At 39.9% G+C, this 22525-nt stretch overlaps 1 protein-coding gene across 1 annotated transcript in view; it reads left to right on the top strand.

The window, feature by feature from the left end:
• Window positions 1-754: 754 nt before the first annotated feature.
• PMPCB (peptidase, mitochondrial processing subunit beta) overlaps window positions 755-22525 on the top strand; it is a 31793-nt gene continuing 10022 nt past the window's right edge. Inside the window, exons 1-8 of the mRNA XM_036762029.1 lie at window positions 755-993; window positions 9895-10035; window positions 10448-10534; window positions 12099-12228; window positions 13470-13668; window positions 14158-14237; window positions 20399-20511; window positions 22169-22312. Coding sequence (XP_036617924.1) covers window positions 874-993; window positions 9895-10035; window positions 10448-10534; window positions 12099-12228; window positions 13470-13668; window positions 14158-14237; window positions 20399-20511; window positions 22169-22312 — 1014 coding nt within the window. The 5' untranslated portion in view covers window positions 755-873. The remainder of the gene's footprint in view (window positions 994-9894; window positions 10036-10447; window positions 10535-12098; window positions 12229-13469; window positions 13669-14157; window positions 14238-20398; window positions 20512-22168; window positions 22313-22525) is intronic.

The following is a 22525-nucleotide window of genomic DNA, read 5'->3' as shown; positions in this document are numbered from 1 at the left end:
AAAACCAAATATGTTAAATAAATGAATTTAAATTAAAAAGAAAAAAAAGTTGTAATAACTACTAATACCAGAAGGAAGACCAAAACTAAAACTCTAATATTCTCTTCACTATGCCACAGGTAGGTGAGTAATATGTTTTGGTTCTGGAACATGTTTCTACTTCTAGATATGGGTCTTTCTGGTGTTGTGGGATGTAATGATATTTCAGACAAAAAATAATGAAGCCATGCAGTAAATACTTGAACCTGAAGAGTCCAGAGGTTGTTCACCTTTGTTACTGGCTGTTTTCTTTCTGTCCTCTTGAGATCTCTATCCCCTGTTGACCAATTCCTCCTTACTGGGCACTCCTTCTTATGGAGAAAGGCTTAAAAAGAGATGCCTCTTTCTTTAATTTTCCTGTCTTACATGTTCTTCCATAGAGGCTGGGCCTGGGATAAGGAAGACCCTGAGTTCAGATTTGGCCTCAGACACTTCCAAGATGTGTGACCCTGAGCAATTCACTTAACTTCTGTTTGCCTCAGTTTCCACAACTGTGAAAGGACAGTAATAGCACCTTACCTCTCAGAGTTGTTGCAAGGATCAAATGAGATAAATATTTTTAAAAGATTAATGTTTTTAAGCGCATAAAACAAAATACATAGGATTACAGTGAAAAAAACCTAATGAAATAGGTATAAAATATTTTTTAAACGCTTGATTATTTTATGAAACTGATGAATGATGTCATGCAGTTATTCCTCCCTTCCCTTTACAGGAGGCGTGTCGTTCTCCCACGTGGCCACACGGTGGCGGTCGAGGCCCCGCTTCACCAGCTAGACAGCATATTTCCATAAGACCCCGGAAGTTCTTCCCCCCTGCCCCCCGCCCCCTTCAATGCTTTTCGATCCCGGCACATCCCCAGTCAAGATGGCGATGTTTGCTGGAGTCCGTTCCTTACTGCTGCCGGGGCCCAGGCGTCTCTGGGGATTGTCGAACAAGTTCCTGCCCCGGAGGGTGAGTTACACATGCCGCGCCGGCCATTCGGTCGCGGGTCGAAAACTTAGGAGGGACGGAGTCAGCCTTAGGTAAAGTGGAAGGGGAGCGGCAGGCCCTGGTTTCTCAGTCGGACACCAGGAAGCTGCCTCGGCATGAGGTGGCGAAGCTGGCACCGCTAGGTGGCGCCCAGCGTGAGTGAGCGGAACTGACGCGAGCCTGGAGACTACAAGTCCCGGCGGGCATTGCGGCGCGCCTGCTCCTGACGAGCTTCTCATGGGACGGGTTTGCAGACGCAGGTTTAGCGTTGTAGGAATTACGGGAACGTGGGCTCCTAGAGCTGGAAGAGGGCTGTTGTGGTGGTCTAGGCCAGAGGTAGTGGAGGGCGAGGGAAGTTAAGTGATGACCATTCTTTCGCAGTAGTAAATACCTTCTTCTCGTGAGACCCAGGTCCTCTTGACCCTCTTTCCAGTATGGGATGAGTGTGAACTAGGTAGATGGCATCTTGCGAGCGGTACAAGTCTTAAAAACGCCAGCCGCGTTTCTCCCAGTATACAGGTTATATTGGTGCAATCCTCCTGTGCTCTTGTATTAAAAATCATTTTGGAACTTCCCCTAGGGGGCCTGCTTGTATAAAACCGAATTCATATATATTCTTATATAACCCAACCCCTTCTGCTTGACCCTGGTGAATCAGGGGAGTTGCGCCATCTACAAGACTTTTCCAGGGACTTGAGTGAATGAAGCATTTATTTATGAAGTGCTTACTATGCGCCAATCACTGTGCTAAGTTCTGGGGAGGGTTTTTTTTTTTTTAATTTTTGGCTAACTTGTAACAGACGCTACGCCAAGTCCCCACCCTCGAGGGGCTCACAGTCTAACAAGGGAGACAGCATTCAGACGTCTATGTACAAACAAGAAATGGACAGGATGACCCTCTCTCAGATGTGTGGGGGCAGAGCAAAGAGTTCGGTTAATAGTCCATAAACTGATTAAAAGTGTTTTCTTTGTGCCACGTGCTGCGCTCAGCCGTAGGGATACAGCTACAAAAAGAAAGCCAGCCCTTGCCCTCAAGGAGGCTACAGTCTAAAGGGGGAAGACAACATACAAAAGGGGAGGGTGAGGTGGGAAGAGGAAAGCCACAACTGTATCTTTGTGACTTAACTCCTGCGCCTTGCTGCAGACTTGCCTGTTGGGAGTGAGGTAGTTAGCTGGCAGTTGGTGGGAATGGCTGGCTCCTTCTTCATAGGAGTAACTTCCCCAGAAGATGGTTGTGAGAGGCCTAGGCCAGAAGCAGGTCTGGGGATAGTGATTTCCGGTGACAATGCCTGATTTCTTTTTCTTCCTTATGGGAGGACAGTTCACAGCTGGGCTCAGGAAATAATCATAATAACCTATTTATATGGTGCTTTAAGGTTTACAAAGAATTTTCTTTGGGAGGGAGGTGGATAAGGTATTATCCCCATTCTACAGATGAAGAAACTGAGGCTCAGAGAGGTTAAATGACTTCTTGCGGTCTCCCTGATTCACCAGGGTCAAGGAGAAGGGGTTGAGTTATATATTCCTTGCTCCTCACTAGAGTCAGCTAGGTGGGGTAGTGAATAGAGAGTTGGTCCTGGAGTTAGAAACCTGAATTCAAATCCATCCTCAGATAGGAGCTGTGTGACCCTGGGCAAGTTGCAGTGCTCTTGCCTTCACTTTAACGGTAAACTAGAGATCATAATAGCACCTACCTTCCAGAACTATTGTGAGGATTGAATGAGGTAATATTTGTAAAAACACTTGACATAGTGTCTGGCACACAATATTGTCGTCATTGGTGTTGTTCAGTTGTGTCCAACTCTTCATGACTCCGTGGACCATACAGTCCCAGTCCAAGAGATTTTCTTGGCAAAAATACTGGAGTGGTTTGCTGTGTCTTTGTCCAGTGGATTAAAGTAAACAGAGGTTAAATGACTTGCACAAGGTCATACAACTAGTAAGTGTCTGAGGCCAGATTTGAAGTCAGATCTTCCTAACTCCAGGCCCAGCAGTACATAATAGATGTTTAATAAATGCTAGTCCTCCCTCTCCCCTTCCCCTACTTTCAGACCAATTTCTCTACCACCTTCCCTCTTTCTCCTCCCCTCCCTCTTTAAATGTCCTTGCAGTCCATTCGTGCCACATACTCTTTGCCCTCCTTGTTGCTGGAGTCTATGGATAGCCTTCTAATTTTTTCAGTGATTAAAGTACTTGACCCATATAGTCTTCCTCTTGGTTCCACCTCCTGCTGTCCTACTCAGAGCCTTCGGCATTCTAGTTGAAACTCTTTTTCACATCTTGAACCCACTATTCTTAGTATGATAGATTTATACGTGGAAGGGACCTCAGCTGCCAGTCCAACACTCCATGTTTTGGATTAGAAGACTCGTGCCTAAAGTGTTTAAGTGACTTGCCCAAGTAAGGAGCAGAGTCACTCTGCCTTGGCCTAGCTTTTTTTTTTTTATATGTAAAATTAATGTTAGTCTAGATGATGGGTCTCAGATTCACCTTTGCCAATCCCCATCCCCCAACCTGTTCTGTAGGAAACAGATTAAGATGTAATTGAGAAATGTTTAACAAAATAAATAAAAATACAGTATAATACAACAGTAATAGCATTTATATAACACACACTGTGTGCCAGGCCCTGCACTAAACGATTTACAAATATTATCTTATCTGATTCTCACAACAGCACTGCAAAATAGGTGCTGTTATCCTCCATTTTACAGTTAAGGAAACTGAGGCAAACAGAAGTGAAATGACTTGCACAGTTCACACAGGTAGCAGTAAGTGCTGAAGCTGGATTTGAATCAGGTCTTCCTGACTCCAGGCCCAGTGCTCCATCCACCGTGTTGCCAAGCTGCCTAGAAGAAGTAGATAATGGTAATCTGTTTGGTTTTTAATTTAATATGCTCCTGCATGGGTCTATTTCAATTTGAATTTGATACCATTGGTGTAGATGACTTGTAAGCTTTTTTCCAGCTTTCAGTCTGTGACCCTATTAAGAGACTTTGTCAAAATCTTTACTAAAATATATTCTTTGACATTCTCCTCACCTACCAGTCTGATTACTCAGTCAGAAAAGGTAATGATGTCATTTTAACATAACCTATCTTAAAGGGATCATGCTGACTTTTAGGAATCACTGCTTCCCTTTATAAATGCTTATATGTATATTTTCTAAGACTTTGCAAAGTCAAGGTCACTATCCCATCCACTATAGTTTTAAACTCTTTCCTCTTCCGAAAATCAGGACATTTCCCCTACTCTAGTCTTGTAGCATCCCTCCCATTCTCCCTAATTTTTCAAATATTGCCAGCAGAGTGACTCAGCATTCATATCAATCAGTTTTTTCGGTATCCTAAGATATAGTTCATCAGCACCTGCTTACTTCAGCTCTTTGAGAACAGATAAATGGGGTTTTTGTTCATTTTTGTTTTTTTACTACCACTTCACTTATCTTTGTTTTTCAGCTCCTTGTTAACCATTTTTGTTCTATTCTTCCCCATCCAAAGACCATTCTTCTTGCAAGAGAAAATAGAAGTAATAAGGATTCTCATCGCCATCACATCTTACTTATTGTCCTATCCTTTCGTTGGTCCTCCTTTTGACCCCAATATACAAAAGTTAAAATCTCCTTTTTCCTAAGTAATCCTTAGCATTCATAGCCTCTTATTCTGGGCTTTAATACTTCTGGCATTCTTGTAGAACTGTACTACTTTATATTCATCTTAAGTTACTTGCCCTTCTACTTTGTGTAGTGTCTTTTAAAAATCTGAATTGATTGGTGAGTTTCCTTTTTAGTCATATTAATGTGGATCCCACCCATTCTTTCTTTAAACCCTTTGAAATCCATTCTCCTCAAATATAGATAGATCAGCCTAATTGCTCTGCTTTCCGCTTTTTTAAACTCACAAGTTGTATGTCTAATTGGTCATTTGCTGTCATTTCTACTTCAATAAGCAGTTCTTTGCTGGTCAGAAAGAGGTTTAGAATAGCAGTTCCACTTGAGGCTTTCTCTACCTTTTAAAAGATGAAGTTATCATTAGGTCACAAATTTCTTGACTGCTCCACTTTGGTAAGAGAGAAGTCCTGCAGATGCATAGACTGGTGATATCCTGCATCACTAGAAGATCATACTTGATTTTTGGTCTGTTTCTCAAACTTACATAATTCCTCCTGTCAGGTGGTCTGCAATTTTTTCAATACAGTATTTTTTTTTCTAACAATCTTTACACATAAATGTTTACCATATTTCCTCCCTGTGGTTCCTGCCTTTCCTTGAATAAGTTTTCCTTAATTTACAGTACTATGCCACCGCTACTTTGATCTGTTCCTTTTAAATAAGACCATTTCATAGATCATGAGGCCATTCTGTCAAATCTCAGTGATACCAGTGAGGTCAAATTTGCCTCTTTTCTTTAGAATTGTTTCTTTAGGATCATAAGTTCTCTGTTTCATCCCTACCTTGTCCGTTTGCTTATATATCTCTAAGACCTTGGACTCTATTGCTAGTTCTTTTGTTGGATACTGTCTCTTAGGAATTACTTGTTTTTCTGCTGGTTATTTTTTTTTCCCTTTTTCAGCAGGTCAGTTGGGGTTAAGTGACTTGCCCAAGGTCACACAGCTAGTACATGTGTCAAGTGTCTGAGGCTGCATTTGAACTCAGGTCCTCCTGACTCCAGTGCCGGTGCTCTACTCACTGTGCCATCTAGCTACCCTGTTACTCTTCTTTCTATGTTATACTATTTTCTGTGGTGCTGGGCTTAGATTATCTGGGAGTTTTCTCTCTTTTCACTGTAAAGCCCTCTTTATTGTTGATTTACAAGATTTCAGGCAAATCTGTTTTTACTAGCCCTTATAAAGTAAGCTTTCTCACTACTGAAGAGCCCATCAATATTTTATTTCAGTGGATGATACTTAGATTTTAAGCCATGGTCAAGATACTTAAAACACATTCTCAGACACTATCTTCTTAAACTCTGACTTTCTGAATTCACTCCTTCATTGACTACAGTAGTGACTAAAACATCACTTGTGTCCCTGAGGTCATTAGATTTTTGCCTAGGATTTCATAATCCTTAGAAATACTCCTTAGGTTCTCTTGGTGGCTCATTTGTATTAACAAGAATCACCTGTGGAGAAGATGTGGGAAAATTGGAACACTAGTGCATTGTTGGTAGAGTTATGAACTGATCCAACTATTTTGGAGAGAAATTTGGAACTATGCCCAAAGGGCAATCAAACTATGCATACCCTTTGATCCAGCAATATCACTACCAAGTCTGTATCCAAAAGAGATCATTAAAAAAGGAAAAGGACCTACATATACAAAAATATTTATAGCAGTTCTTTTTGTGATGGCAAAGAATTGAAAATTGAGGAAATGCCTATCAATTAGAGAATGGCTGAGCAAGTTGTAATATATGAATGTAATAGAACACTGTTATGCTACAAGAAATGATGAGCTGGCAGATTTCAGAATAACCTGGAAAGAAACTTACATGAACTGATGTTGAGTGAAGTTAGCAGAACCAGGAGACCATTGTACACAGTAACAGCAATGATTGACTTAGCTCTTCTCAGCAACCCAGTGGTCCAAGGCAATTCCAAAAAACTCATAATGGAAAATGCTGTCCATATACAGAGAAAGAACTATGAAGTCTGAATGCAGATTGAAGCATACTATTTACACTTTTTGGGGTTTTTTTTCCCTGGCTTTTCCCTTTTGTTCTGTTTCTTCTTTCACAATATGACTAATGAGGATATATATTTAACATGATTGTACATGTATAACCTATATCAGATTGTTTGCCATCTTGAGGAGGGGGGAGTAGGAGGGAGAGAGAAAAATTTGGAACTCAAAATCTTATAAAAAATGAATGTTGAAAACTATCTTTACATGTAATTGGAAAAGATAAAATACTATTTACTTTTTTTAAAAAACCCTCCACTCAGTACAGAGACTGGGAAGACTGCAGGCCTCCGTTTTTCATGTCAGTCTGACTCATGACCATTTTGGTATCCCTCACTTGGGGGTCACCAACCACCATTACTTGTCTGTACTTCTTTTGACTGTTTGTGGGCAACCTCTAAATTGGTGGTGCCTGTGTGTTCAGGTCATCATTCCTTGGATCAAAAGAAACTGCTTCCTCTTGAGATGGCCCAGATTCCAGAGCTCCCTACCTTTGCTCTAAGTATTTTCAGGTCCTTATTTCCTATTTTTGTCAGAATCTTCTTCTACCTTCCAGTCTGGAATTCCCCTCTATCTTGTTAAATTTTTTTTTCTTTAGTTTTACCTTCTAATACCCCTTCCGTTCTTGGCTTGGAATGCCTGTTTCCTCACCTTTAAAACCTGGTGCCTAGATTAGATGACCTCCAAAGACCCTTCCAGCTCTGAATCTATGATCCTACATTTCATTTTCTCTCAACTGGAGAAAAGAGATTGCATTTTTTACTGACGGAGATGTACTTGTTATACATAGGTATTACTTGGTACCTGTAGAGACATAAATGTAGCATGCTCTTGACAGATTACTTCATAGTTTTCTTTATTCCCTGTGCCTGCTTGAAGCACTGATTCCAGTTCCTATAAGTAACTTTACCACTTAATCCTTCTGGCTAACTCCCTGTTTCCCAGACCTCGTTCCTGTAGCAAGAAATGTCAGAGTAGGGGGCAGGAGGAAGAAGGGAGTTAACTGAGTGAAGTTAAATTCATTAACTATGATCTCTCTCCCTGGAAGATTTTTGCTCTGCTGCCTTTAATTGGCAATTAGCACATTGCTTCGAAATCCTAACAAACAGTCTAAAAGCTGAAATCCAATTATGCCCACTTTTGTCTCCTTTATGGCTGAGCTCCAGACATCTGATTCTATGTCTCTTGTTTTTTTATCTGTAGTTGCATAATAACTTTAGATCATAATTTTAATGTCTGCTATTTATATAGGACTTTATGAGTACAAAGTACTTTGAATCTATAATCTTGTTTGATCTTTACAACAACATTGTGAGGAAGGTAGTACAAATACTCAAGTGTGATTGAGATTTACCGAAGGTAATTAAAAAAAATTAACTGGCAAGAGTTAGGAGATTCTATCTGCTCCACCCTTATTGTTAACCTCCTGTCTGTCATTTCCAATTGCCTTTTGGACATCTCCAACTGGATATCAGTAGACATTTTAAACTCAACATTTCCAAAACTGAATTCATTACCTTTTCTCCTAAACCCTTCTCCACTCCTACCTTCCTTGTTATTGTAGTGGGTATCATTGTCTTCCTAGTCCAGGGTGGGGAACCTGTGGCCTTGAGGCCACATGTAGTCTTGGGTGCGGCCTTTTGACTTGAGTCCAAGTTTTGTAGAACAAATCCTTTTATTAAGGGGATTTGTTCTGTGAAATTTGGATTCAGTCAAAGGGCTGCACTTGAGGACCTAGAGGGCCTGTCCTAGTTTCTCAGGCTTGAAACCTAGTTGCTATCTTCAGCTCCTCACTATCACCTCTTCATGTCCAATCTGTTGCCAATGCTGATTGATTTCATCTTTGCAACAGCTCGCAAATACATGCTTTTCTTTCCACACTGCCACCACTCTGGTGTATCACCTCATACTTGCACTATTGCAGTAGCCTGCTGATGGATCTCTCTTCCACAAGTCCCCCCAATTCAGCCCATCCTCCATTCATACACCAAAATGATTTTCCTAAAGCATAAATTCATGCCACCTTCTTACTCAAAAAACTCCAGCCACGCCTTATGGCCTCCAGGATCATATACAAAATACTCAGTTTAATATTCAAAGTCCTTCATAACCTAGCCCCCACCTGATTTTCCAGTCTTTTTATACTTACTCCCCACTTAATCCAGTGACATTGGCCTCTTTGCTGTTCCTTAAACAAGCCACTCCTTCTCTTGACTCTGGGCATTTTCTCTGGTTGTCCCTCATCTTCTTGGCTTCCCTGGCTTCCTTTAAGTCCCATCTAAAGCCCCATCTACTACAGGAAGCTTTTCCCAACCTTATTTCTAGTGCCTTCTCTTACTTATCTATTTCTTATTTATCTTGTATATAGTTTGATACACATATTTGTTTGTTTGTTTTGTCCCTCTTTAGATTATGAATTCCTTGAGAGAAGGGACAGTCTTTTGCCTCTTTTTGTAACTTCAGCTGTTAGCATATTGCTTTAGCACTGGCATCTGCTTGGTACATGTTTAATAAATGATTGATGGAAGGATTCAGTCTTATGTCTTCTGATTCCAAGTCTAGGCTCTTCTCATTACGTTATACTAAATGAAAACTTGGAAAAGTTGGGATTCAAATAGCAAACTCTAATTTGCTAGTCTGTACTTATTGTTGTTTTGCTAGTGGGGGACTAAGCGAGATGAGAATGGAAGTGTTGGAAAGAAGACAAGAATTTCACATGGATTATCAAAGATGGAGCCTACTTGATTCTGATGCATTGATCAAGAGAGCTCTATCAACCGTTTTCAAAGAGGCTTTATGAACTGTTCCTTAACAAAGATCCACCATTTTGAATAGCTTCTATACTATTGACTCACATCTACTTAGTGCTTTAAGGTTTACAGACATTTTTTCTTTGGCAACCCTTCGATGTAGTTGGTGCTAATGTTATCCCCATTTATAGGTGAGGAAACTGAGCTAAGTTTCCTCAAATAACTTGTATATAGTTACACAGCTAGTGTCAGAACTGGGATTTATGTTAAAGTTTCTTTACTCTAAGGCTGAAATTCTTTCCACTACACTGTTCAGAGAAGGGAAAATCCTAAGAGATGTAAAAAATTCTAAGGCATACAGATAACTCATATTTTTGTGCTGAAAGTTGGCTATAGAAAAAGACTCTTTAACATTAATGTTAGAGTATAATAGTTGTTGTAATTTTTTTCCAGCCTGTACATTTTGGAGTGAACAGATTAAGAAGCATACAAGCAGCTGCACAAGTAGTTTTAAATGTTCCTGAGACAAGAGTAACAACTTTGGAAAATGGACTCAGGGTAGCCTCAGAAGACTCTGGCCTCTCAACATGCACAGTAGGTAACATAAGGCAACCTTATTTGGGTGGGCATTCATTTGAAGAGGACAACTATTGACTGTAAATCTGCTCTTAGGACTTAGGTCCTTTCCTTGATAGATTCCTAGCAGCTGTATCTTTGGTTTCCAATGGTAGCCGTGTGCTCAGAGTGTAAGAGGTTACCTTCTAGTATTTCCTTTGGCTCTTATAATGTATTGCCATTTTTGTCATGGTTGCAAGTATAATTTTGTAGTATCTTGTAACATGATGACCCTGTATCTTGAATCCTGTTCATTACTATAAATGAACTATTAATTCACTACAGTGAATACATGGCTTTGTATTAATATTGGATGAGATATTTCAAGAAGAGGGAGGAGGTCACAAATCAAAATGGATGGTATTTTGTTATTTTTTGGTATTTTAATAAGGTTGGACTTTGGATTGATGCTGGAAGTCGATATGAAAATGAGAAGAATAATGGAACAGCTCATTTTTTGGAACATATGGCTTTTAAGGCAAGTTGTCACGTTTGTTTAATGTATTTTCTTTAGGAGATGGTAAATACTAAGTCATTCATTAAATTGCAATACTGCTTACTTATTTGTGGTGGAGCACATTATTCATTTCTACTGTACTAATACCCTCAAGACATTGTCGATACTTGAATTTAAAGTTAGAAAAAAGGTTTTTTTGATGATCTAAGGATAATCTGAATGGGGTACCTCCTGGGAAGAAAGGAAAGAAAAAAAGAAAGAGTGGATTTATTAAGCATTTGCTATGTAGCACTGTTTTCTATTAGCACTGTTGCTAAGCGCTTTGCAGATATTGTCTCATTAATTCTCACAATGACCTTGGGAGGTAGGTGATGTTACGGTCACCATATTCGTTGAAGAAGCGGAGGCAAACAGGTTGAGTGACTTGCCAAGGATCACATAGCTAGTAAGTATCTGAGATGGGATTCAAGGTCAGGTCTTCCTGACTCCAAGCCTAGCCCTCTTATCTATTGTACCACTTAGTTGCTCTAAGGCCCAAGGTGCTTTTCCCTTAAGCAATCAAGGCAATTTACTTGAAATTAACCTCTGCTCATATACTTTCTAGTCCTCATATGTGATGTTTAGAGCAACTCTTATGTACTCACTATGTCTGATTTATTTGTAGTAGTCATATGTCATCTAGCCCGACTTTAAGCTCCATAAGGGCAGGAAACCTTTCTCATATAAGATCCTAGGTGAACACAATAGGCACCTAAAAATAATTGTTATTCTTTGAGATACCATCTCACCACAATCCAGTGGCTAAGTTGAAAAAAAAGGGAAATGACGAATGCTGGAGGGACTGTGGGAAAACAAATATGATAATGCACTGTTGGTGAAACTGAACTGGTCCAACCATTCTGGAAAGCGATTTGGAATTTTTTCCAAAAAGCTATTAAACTGTGCATACTGCTTTTTGGTTTTTACCTAGAAGAGATAAAAGAAAGAGGAAAAGGATCTATATGTACAGAAATACTTGTAGCAATTCTTTTTGTGGTGGCAAAGACTTGGAAACTGAGGGGTACCTACCAATTGGGGAGTGGCTGAACAAGTTATGGCATATGACTGTGGTGGAATGCTATAATGCTGCAAGAAATGATGAAGGAAATGGCTTCAGAAAAACCTGGAAAGATGTGTATGAACTGATGGAAAATGAAGGAAGCAGAACCAGGAGAACAATTGACACAGTAACAGCAGTATTGTAAGGATAAACCACTTTGAAAGACTTAGTAGCACTGATCAACAGGATGACCAACCACAGTTCCAAAGGACTTAGGGTAAAACTCAGAGTGCAGATTAGATAGAAGCATATTTTTTTATCTTGGACTTGGCTAATGCAGGAATTTATTTTGCATAACTATACATATTCGTAATTTTGTTGGTTTTGCCTTCTCAATGGTTAGGGCAGTAGAAAGAGGGAGGGAGTGAATTGAAGCAGAAAATAAAATTTAATTTTTAAAAATTGATGTATTTGTTAAATTAAGGATCATGTCGTGGACTTAACCAACTCTCCACTTCACCCACTCCTCTCCCTGTTTTGTTTTAGGGCACCAAAAAAAGATCTCAGTTAGATCTGGAGCTTGAGATTGAGAACATGGGTGCTCACCTCAATGCCTACACATCCAGAGAGCAAACTGTATATTATGCCAAGGCTTTCTCAAAAGATTTGCCAAGAGGTATTTATTTATTTACAAAATTCTGAAAATATTTCTTGAAGGGTATTATATTTCTTTTGAGGTTCATATTACTATCCATTTCCATTTTCTCATGAGAGCTTTAGAAGAATAGAATTGTAGAGTTGGAAAAGATCTTAGTAGTCTTCTAATCCAACTCCCTTTTGCATGGATGAATGCTTTACAACATTCCTGATAGTCATCTGCATGAATACCTCCAATTATGAAGAACTCACTGTCATAGAAGACAGATGACAGCTCTGAAATCTACCTTCTTAACAACTTCTACCATTGGTTCTAGTTCTTCCATTTCAGGAGAATAAGTCTTATCCCTGTTCTTTAAGACAACTCTTAGCAGTTTTCAGCACCCTTATGTCACATATTCCTTGTGTGATTGTCAGTGTAAATATATTCAGCTTTTTCAAATTATTTTCATATCATGCAGTTTTGAATCTCATCACCATAGTAGTCTTTCACGTTTTGATGTCTTGTTGCCAGAGGTCCCTTCTAAAATGTGATGCCCAGAACTAACAGCATTCCATATGCATTCTGACCAAGGCAGAGTGAGACTTCTACTTCCCTAATTACGGATATTATATTTGGTCACTTGAGACCAAATTAGCTTTTTTGACTCCTCTTTCTCATTATTGACTTATACTGAGAGTGCAATCAACTAAAATTAAAAAAAATCAGCCTAGCCAGTATTTCCTCAGCCTGTTCTTGGATAGTTGTAAGATTAAATTGCAAAACCTATTAATTGTTGATCTGTATTGATAGAGGGAGTTCTTGGCTGACATTTCTTTACTCCACTGAAACTGTTAAGTCCAGACAAAAAATAGAAACATTTGTTGAATAATGAAGCTTTCCCCATTTTTTATTTCTATAAACAATAATCTTTTGTTTACATTTTATTAGGTACCTTGGGTATCTGTTGTATTTTACTTATCTATTTCTCTTTTTTGCCTAGCACCAGGTAGCTTTGATGACAACCATTTTTTTTTCTCCCAGACTTACTTCGTTAATATAGAAAACTATTGAGGAATCTCATTCTGGCATCCAACTTACAGAGTAACCTGAGGGACTGAGAGGTTAAGTAACTTGCCCAGCATCACATAGCGAGTATATTTTAGAGACAAAATTTGAATATAGGTCTTCCTGATGCTTAGGGCATGTCAAAAAACTAGACCATGCTCTATTAATGTAAAAATTGTAATTCTTGAATTTTTCCTTGTTTTTTTTAATAGCTGTAGAAATTCTTGCTGATATAATACAAAATAGTACATTGGGAGAAGCTGAGATTGAACGTGAACGTGGAGTTATCCTCCGGGAGATGCAGGAAGTTGAAACCAATTTACAAGAAGTTGTTTTTGATTATCTTCATGCTACAGCCTATCAAAATACTGCTCTTGGACGGACGATTTTAGGGCCAACAGAAAACATAAAGTGAGTATATGCTATAATGCTCAGGATTTTGTGATGATAGAAAATAATTTGGTAAATCATCTGTCATGGGCTGCCATAAGAGAGCCTTGTTCCTTCCGTGCTTGGGATTGTGAATTTTAGATATTCTAGATTTCGTGGCTTAATCATCTTATAACCATGAAAACATAACTATATATTAGTTTGCTGCACTTAATCCCACGTGACTCCCTAATAAATGTTTGTTGAATTGGCACTTAAGTTTACAAACCCTTAAAATTTGGAAGAATCAGTTATTAGGCAGGATTTCATGTTGAATCAAGGCTACTCATGGGTATAGATGAGAGATACAGATGCCCCTGCCTTTTTCTTTAGTATGAAGTCTGACAGTTGAGATGCTTCTTTCTACATATATGGCATGTTATGGGAAACCTTCAAGGGCATATTAGAAGTCAAGGGTATTCCACTTTTCTTTCTTTTCCATTTTAACTACCTTTCTTTTTCTGCTTTCAGATCTATAAACCGTAAAGACTTAGTGGAATACATCACAACACATTATAAGGGTCCAAGGATTGTGCTTGCTGCTGCTGGAGGTAGGTGATCAGAAATGTATTTGTTATGTTTTTATGTCCATTTCATTAGGGCTCTTTCCCATGGATTCTTACATTAGTTTAAACTGGTTGGGAGGTGCCCCCATGTAGCTCCTCATTTAATAGCTAAGTTACTAAGTCTATAAAAGCCTAGGGTGGAGGGAAGGAGAAATGGAGTGCACATTTCATTCATTTTGAAAGATAAAAGGTCTTTTGTGTCTTAAGCTGCAGTTAAGAGTTACAGAAGGGGGGGGGCGGGCGGAGCCAAGATGGCGGCTGGAAAGCAGGGACTAGTGTGAGCTCCCCGCCAAATCCCTCCACAAATCTATAAAAAAAATGGCTCTGAACCAATTCTAGAACTGCAGAACCCACAAAATAGCAGAGGGAAGCAGGACTCCAGCCCAGGACATCCTGGATGGTTGTTGGGTGAGGTCTATCGTGAATGGAGCTGGGAGCAGAGTGGAGCAGAGCCCAGCATTGGCTGCATGGACCAACCAGACCAGCAGCTGGGTGGAGCAGGCCCTAGCACCCTGAATCAGTGAGCTGTGGCAGTTGCCAGACTTCTCAACCCACAAACACCAAAGACAACAGAGAAGAACTGCAGAACCCATGAAATAGCAGAGGGAAGCAGGGCTCCAGCCCAGGACAGCCTGAATGGTTGCTGGGTGAGATCTGTCGTGCACGGAGCTGGGAGCGGGGCGGAGCAGAACCCCGCCTGGGTGGTGGAAGGACCAACCAGACAGGGAGCCGGGTGGAGCGGGCCCTAGCACCCTGAATCAGTGAGCTGCGGCAGTTACCAGACTTCTCAACCCACGAACACCAAAGACAACAGAGAAGGTTAGTGGGAAAAGCTGCTGGGGACAGAGTGAAAGAAGGAGTTCATGCTTTGGCCATTGCCCCAGGGGCAGCGCAGGTGGGGCAGCTACAGAACTACAGCTGCAGTTGCTTCCAGCCCCAGGCCCACCTGGTGGGAGGAATTAAGTAGCGGATCAGAGCAGGAGTGCAGAGCCTGCTGCAGATCTGAGTCCAGTCCAGGCTGGGGGTTCTTGGGGAAGGAGGAGTGCTGGTATGGCAGAGCTGGCTGTAATAGCTCTGAAAACAACAGCACATCCCCTCAAGCTTGGAACATAGTACCCTTTGCAAGCAGTCATACCCGGACGAAAAATTCAAGGGTCAAGTAAGATGGCTGGGAACATGGCCAAGCAGCAAAAAGGCACCCAGATTCAGTCTCAGACTCTGGAATCTTTCTTTGGTGACAAAGAAGACCAAAACATACAGCCAGAAGAAGTCAACAAAGTCAAAGAGCCTACAACAAAAGCCCCCAAGAAAAACATGAACTGGTCTCAGGCCATGGAAGAGCTCAAAAAGGAGTTGGAAAAGCAAGTTAGAGAAGTAGAGGAAAAATTGGGAAGAGAAATGAGAATGATGCAAGAAAACCATGAAAAACGAGTTAATGACTTGCTAAAGGAGACCCAAAAAAATACTGAAGAAAACAACACCTTAAAAAAATAGACTAACTGAAATGGCAGAAGAGCTCCAAAAAGCCATTGAGGAGAAGAATGCCTTGAAAGGCAGAATTAGCCAAATGGAAAAGGAGGTCCAAAAGACCACTGAAGAAAATACTACCTTAAAAATTAGATTGGAGCAAGTGGAAGCTAGTGACTTTATGAGAAATTAAGATATTATAAAACAGAACCAAAGGAATGAAAAAGTGGAAGACAATGTGAAATATCTCATTGGAAAAACCACTGACCTGGAAAATAGATCCAGGAGAGATCATTTAAAAATTATTGGACTACCTGAAAGCCATGATCAAAAAAAGAGCCTGGATACCATCTTTCAAGAAATTATCAAGGAGAACTGCCCTGATATTCTAGAGCCACAGGGCAAAATAGAAATTGAAAGAATCCACAGATCGCCTCCTCAAATAAGTCCCAAAAAGAAATCTTGTAGGAATATTGTCGCCAAATTCCAGAGCTCCCAGATCAAGGAGAAAATACTGCAAGCAGCCAAAAAGAAACAATTTGAATATTGTGGAAACACAATCAGAATAATCCAAGATCTGGCAGCTTCTAAGTTAAGAGATCGAAGGGCTTGGAATGCGATATTCCGGAGGTCAGTGGAGTTAGGATTAAAACCAAGAATTACCTACCCAGCAAAACTGAGTATCATGCTCCAAGGCAAAATATGGACTTTCAGTAAAATAGAGGACTTTCAAGCTTTCTCAGTGAGAAGACTAGAGCTGAATAGAAAATTTGACTTTCAAACACAAGAATCAAGAGAAGCATGAAAAGGTAATCAAGAAAAAGAAATCGCAAGGGACTTACTAAAATTGAACTGTTTTGTTTACATTCCTACATGGAGAGATGATGTGTATGATTCATGAGACCTCAGTATTAGAGTAGCTGAAGGGAATATGCGTATATACATATATATATATATATATGTGTGTGTGTGTGTATGTATATGTATATATATGTGTGTGTGTATGTATGTATATGTATGTGTGTGTGTGTGTGTGTATATATATATATATATATATATATGGGGGGAGAGAGAGAGTGAGTGAGTACAGGGTGAGTTGAATATGAAGGGAATGAGGGAATGATACCTAAAAGAAATAAAATCAAATTAAGGGATGAGAGAGAAATATATTGAGAGAGGGAGAAAGAGAGAGAATGGGGTAAATTATCTCTCATAAAAGTGGCAAGAAAAAGCAGTTCTGTAGGAAGGGAAGAGAAGGCAGGTGAGGGGGAATGAGTAAATCTTGCTCTCATCAGATTTGACCTGAGGAGGGAATACCATACACACTCAATTGGGTATCTTACCCCACAGGAAAGGAGGAGGAAGAAGATAAAAAAGGGAGGATGATAGAAGGGAAGACAGATGGGGGAGGAGGTAATCAAAAACAAACACTTTCGAAAAGGGACAGGGTCAAGGGAGAAAATTCAATAAAGGGGAATAGGTTAGGAAGGAGCAAAACATAATCTTTCACAACATGAGTATTGTGGAAGGGTTTTACATAATGATACGCATGTGGCCTATGTTGAATTGCTTGACTTCTTGGGGAGGGTGGGTGTTAAGGGAAAAGGGGAGAGAATTTGGAACTCATAGTTATAAAAACAGATGTTCAAAAACAAAAAAAAAAGCTTTTGCATGCAACTAGAAAATAAGATACACAGGCAATGGGGCATAGAAATTTATCTTGCCCTAAAAGAAAGGAAAGGAAAAGGGGATGGGAGGGGAGTGGGGTGACAGAAGGGAGGGCTGACTGGGGAACAGGGCAACCAGAATATACGCCATCTTGGAGTGGGGGGGAGAGTAGAACTCAAACTCTTGTGAAACTCTTGTGAAAATCAATGCTTAAAACTAAATATATTAAATTAAAAAATAAAAAAAATGAAAGAGCAAAAAAAAAGTTATAGAACAGTTATTGAACAAATTGTTAACTGTTTCCAGGTAGTAAAGTTAAGAACCAGAGAAATATGGGATACATTTTTGCCTGGAAGGTAGTTTAATCTCTGGAGACTTTTAAGTTTATTTCTCTAACAAATATTTTTTGAGCATCAACTTTTGACTTCTTTTGAATGAACACTGTCTATGTTTTTACTAAGCCTGCTCTCAGCAAAATGTGGAGCTGGTCCGTGTATCCTGGGGGTAGGTGGGTGGAAAGTACTTGTTTCCATTGGAAACAGCAGGCAACTGAATACTCAGACATGACAGTAAAGCTTCCCGAAGTTAAGAAAACATAGAACCACTGTAGAGCAAAGGCCCCCCCTCCCCGTTAAATTGTTTCCCTCCACCTATTTTGAGTTAACTATGAAGATGCTTTGTTTCTCCTTTTGCAGTTTTTCCAGTTTTCCATGTTTGTTCTAGGTTGTAATTTTCTTTGTAGTTAGAAGTACGTCTCAGTTCATCTTTATGTTCCTGATGCTTATTATGTAACCTTGCATATACTTCAAAAGATTGGTGATTTCATTGGGAGGGAGACTCAGTTCAATTCTGTAGCCTACTTACATGCAAGGCACTGTGTCAGGCTACAAAAAATACAAAGACAAAAACAAAATATCCCCTGCCAGTTAGTAAACATTTCTTAAGTGTTTTCTATGTGCCCGGAACTGTGCTAAGCTCTGGGGATGTAAATATGAAAAGACAGGCAGTCCCTGCCCTCAAGGAGTTTACAATCTGGTGGGAGAAGACAGCACACAAAAGGAAAGTGGAATGGTTCAAGTTAGATTATGGAAAGCCTTAATGCTGGATTGAAGAATCTGCATTTTAAAGTAAGTGGAAAGTTTTGAGCAAGGGAATGATGTGGTCAGAACTGTACCTTAGAAAGGTGACTTTGGCACTTGTCTGGGTATCCTCCCTTCCCACCCCCCTTTTCAGATTTGTTTTGTATGTTTTGTCTTCCCCCATTAGATTGTAAACTCCTTGAGGATAGGGACTGTCTTTTCCATATTTGTATCCGCCGAGCTTAGTGCAGATCTTGGCACACAATAAAATGTTTACTGACTAACGGGTTATTTTATTTTCGTCTTTGTATCCTTTGTAGCCTGGCACATAGTAGGCTATTGAGTTGAACTGAGTCTCCTTCCCAGTGAAATCACCAATCTTTTGTGTAATGGATGTATTGGAAAGGGGATAGACTGGAAATAGGAGATCAATTAGCGGGGTTATTAAAATGTTCCAAATGAGTGGAGATGAAGGCTTGAGCTAGGGGGTGGCTACATGTGAGTGGAGAAAAGGGGATAAATAAAAGAGATTTTTTTGGAGGTAGCATCTACAAGAATTGCGTACTGCTTGTCTGATAGTGGGTGAGGGAGAGGAAATAGTCATAGATGACAAAGAAGCTACATACCTGGGTGATTGGTGATCTCATACCTTGATAGGGATGAGATAGTATTACAGAGGTATTTATTTAGAGGGAGAGATGATCCTCGGAAATATTGAGTTTGAGGTGCCCACAGGACAACCAAGAGGCAGTGTCTGTCAGGCAGTTGGTGATATGGGATTAAAGTTCAGGATAAAGATTAAGGCCCATGTTTTATGATCAGTGTGTGGTTTTGTGAGTTGTTGTGGTCAAAAAACTTAGTACCTAATAGCCAACCTTCTGGTGATGATCTTTTTTGTTTTTAACCAGGATCTTGGTATAACTGTAACTTAAGTTACTAGATTTTCTGTGTCTTCAGACTAGGGCAGATAAGTAGTGGGATGGGAGCTGGGGGGCAGGGGTGGGCAAGCACATCTAGTTAAGAGTGCTAATTTTGGTATAAATATGTCTTTATCTGTCGAGAACTGTGTGGGACAAACCACAGGCTCAAAATAAACAAAAACAGAGGTGTCTCGGTTTTCTCAAGGTAGAAACAAAAGAGAAGCTTTATTTGATCAAGTCTCGCGAGAATTGGGCATCTCCCACTACCAGGGTGGGATGGTAGTGCAGAGAGGCAAGGGGGAGAAGGCAAGCAAGGGGATATATAACCTTGTACAAACAATTCTAAGAAATTCCACCCCTAGAGGCTGGACCCCTGTCCCTATTTGCTGGGACAGGTGGCCTCACAATCTATCCCAGAATAAGTTTATCCAATACTAGCACAGAAACTACAGAATTACCTTATAGGGAAATCTCAATGTTAAGATGACAGCATGGGAGTGGGCTAGGGGAGGGGAAGAGGGGGAGACCATCTGATTTCCCTGAAATCATATGATTTACAGGAAAACGAAACTTAGGCCTAGCGAGGTCTACATCCTAACTAAATTTGTACTACCTGAGTATTACCTTGCTTGATTTATTCATGGGAAGCTTTCACAAACAATCTTGTGTCCCACACAGAACTATATAAATGCAAGCAACTTTTTAGGCTCTCCCTGAGTGCCTTATACCATATCTACTCTCCATTTCTCTGTGATTTAATATGTAGACTAACTGTTCTTGTAATATCTCAGGTTATAGTTTTAAAAACAATTGTAGGCAGTTACATTACCTAGTAGATATTTCTGTGCAGTTGTATGTAAATTGAATTTTTAAAATTAAATATAATTTCTACTTAAGTTTAGATGCCTTTGAAATTTTTTCTATACAGGCTTTATGGTAAAGCAAAAAATTTTAGGATTTAGTTGTATGATGTAAACTATATACATATAAAGATATTTTCTTTTTGTTTTAGGCGTGTCTCATGATGAACTGCTTGACTTAGCAAAGTTTCATTTTGGTAATTCTTTATCGGGACATGAAGGAGAAATACCAGCTTTGCCTGCCTGCAGATTTACAGGGAGTGAGGTAAATTCACAAGCCACTTAAACCAGAATTTTGCATTGCTTTCCTTATACTGTCAATTGATTTATGTTCATAATATAGCTAGTTAGAGCTATATAAGCATTCATGAATAGGAATGATGGTTGGGGACTTAAGTCCCAAATCAGCAGGAAGCATTTATTAAATGCTTACTGTGTGCCAGGCACTATGCTAAGTGCTGAGAACACAAATATAAGCAAAAAGACAGGTCCTGCCCTCAAGGAGCTTAGTTTAATGGAAAAAAAAAACACATAAGAGGGAGGTGGAAATAGGTGTGGGGAGTAGGGAGGAGCAGTGTGGAGGTATCCAGTGTGGGTGCCTGGTGGCATGGTGTCGAAGTCTGAAAAGTCAGAAGCACAGCACAAGTTGAGGAATGAAAGTTGGCTGGCTTGGGCCACTCCCAAAAATGGAGGTCCTGGGAGGAACTCACCAGTGGGAGATTGAGGCCAGCATAGAAGAGGGATGTGCCAGGGTGACATTGCAGATCAGCCATGGTAGTGAAATCTCGAAAGACAGGAGAACAGTCTTTTATAGGTGGAGTTAGCTAGAATGCAGTGGAGAGCTTCAGGGCAGTCAATAATACTTAGCTGCTTTTTCCTTTTAGCTGTAGTATCAGTGTGAAACCATTTATAACAAAATCTTTTGTTTGATCTTTGATCAGAACTGTTTTATGTTTTCTGGAGTATTAGTTGACTATACAAAATTTTTAAAGTCTTCTCCTATATTGCAATTCACTTATACATTAGGTTTGCTGACAACTGAGCTCTCTTTACCCCAGAGCTTTGTCTTTGGTTTGCACTCATAGCAGTAGCAAACAGGTAAAAGATATCTTTCCAGTCTCCACTCTTGATGACAGTGGTGGGAACCAGGTTTAGTTGGAGATCTTGGCAAAAGGTGAATCATTTTTCTGTCAGCTTTAAGCATGTTTGGTTAGGTTACATGGAGAATAGCATACTTTTCCAAGCTTTTCTATCATTTGATAGCTAAAAGTGAACAAAGGTTAGTGTAAGGTGATACTTGAATACATGTGGGTGGGTGTGTAAACATACATGTACATATGTATGTATGTATATACACACAATCCTCAACTTTCATGGAGGTAACACTCCTAGAAATGGACACAAAAGTAAAAAATGTGACTGTTGATACACTGAACCTATGGGAAATGGAGGTGTTAGGTTCCTGTGACCGCAGAAACTATACCCTTTTGCTAGAGACTGCTGAAAATCCACTTTTCTGTAACAAAACATTGTTAAAATAAGCACTTTTCCTAACATAGTAACCATGAAATAATCCATAAAATGTAGGGAAGCAAAGTAGAAAAGGGAGGGGCAAGGGCTGCGATGTCAGAAGAACCCCAAATTTAAAAAGGGAAAGTGGGAACCTGCCATCTCTAATCTCCCTTTCAGCTTTAACTGTTCCCCAGTGAAAAGCACATGCCTTGGGGTGAGTCCTTGACCTCAGACAGAGATTGGAATTCCTGCCCCTAGCTAGTCCTGCCTGGCCTGGGAAGATGCACAACTGCTGAAATCATGGAACTTTTGAAGTATTAAAAGCTTATTATAAAGCTTTTCCCATATTTGGACTTGTATTTTACATGCTCTTAGCTAGAGTTGTTTTTTCTTATCTTAATCTTAACTAGATTCGTGTGAGGGATGACAAGATGCCTTTGGCACACATTGCACTTGCTATTGAAGCAGTTGGTTGGTCTCACCCAGACACAATCTCTCTTATGGTTGCAAATACTCTTATTGGAAACTGGGATCGCTCTTTTGGAGGAGGAATGGTAAGTGATCCTAAAGGTAATTTTCCATTTTAAGTAAGATTGATTTAAAAGACTGTTCTTCCAAGGGTCAATCCTTTATTTCTTTGTATGGTAGAATAGGTATTATGAATTTTGGCGTTTAAAAAGTTAGACCTGTGGGCTGTATAAATTTGTTTGCTACTTCTATACTTATAAGCCAGCTGTGATTTAAAAGAGTCAGGAACTGGTATTTTC

Source organism: Trichosurus vulpecula, chromosome 5, assembly GCF_011100635.1.
Source record: "Trichosurus vulpecula isolate mTriVul1 chromosome 5, mTriVul1.pri, whole genome shotgun sequence".
NCBI lineage: Eukaryota > Metazoa > Chordata > Mammalia > Diprotodontia > Phalangeridae > Trichosurus > Trichosurus vulpecula.
This window is presented reverse-complemented; position numbering and strand designations above follow the sequence as displayed.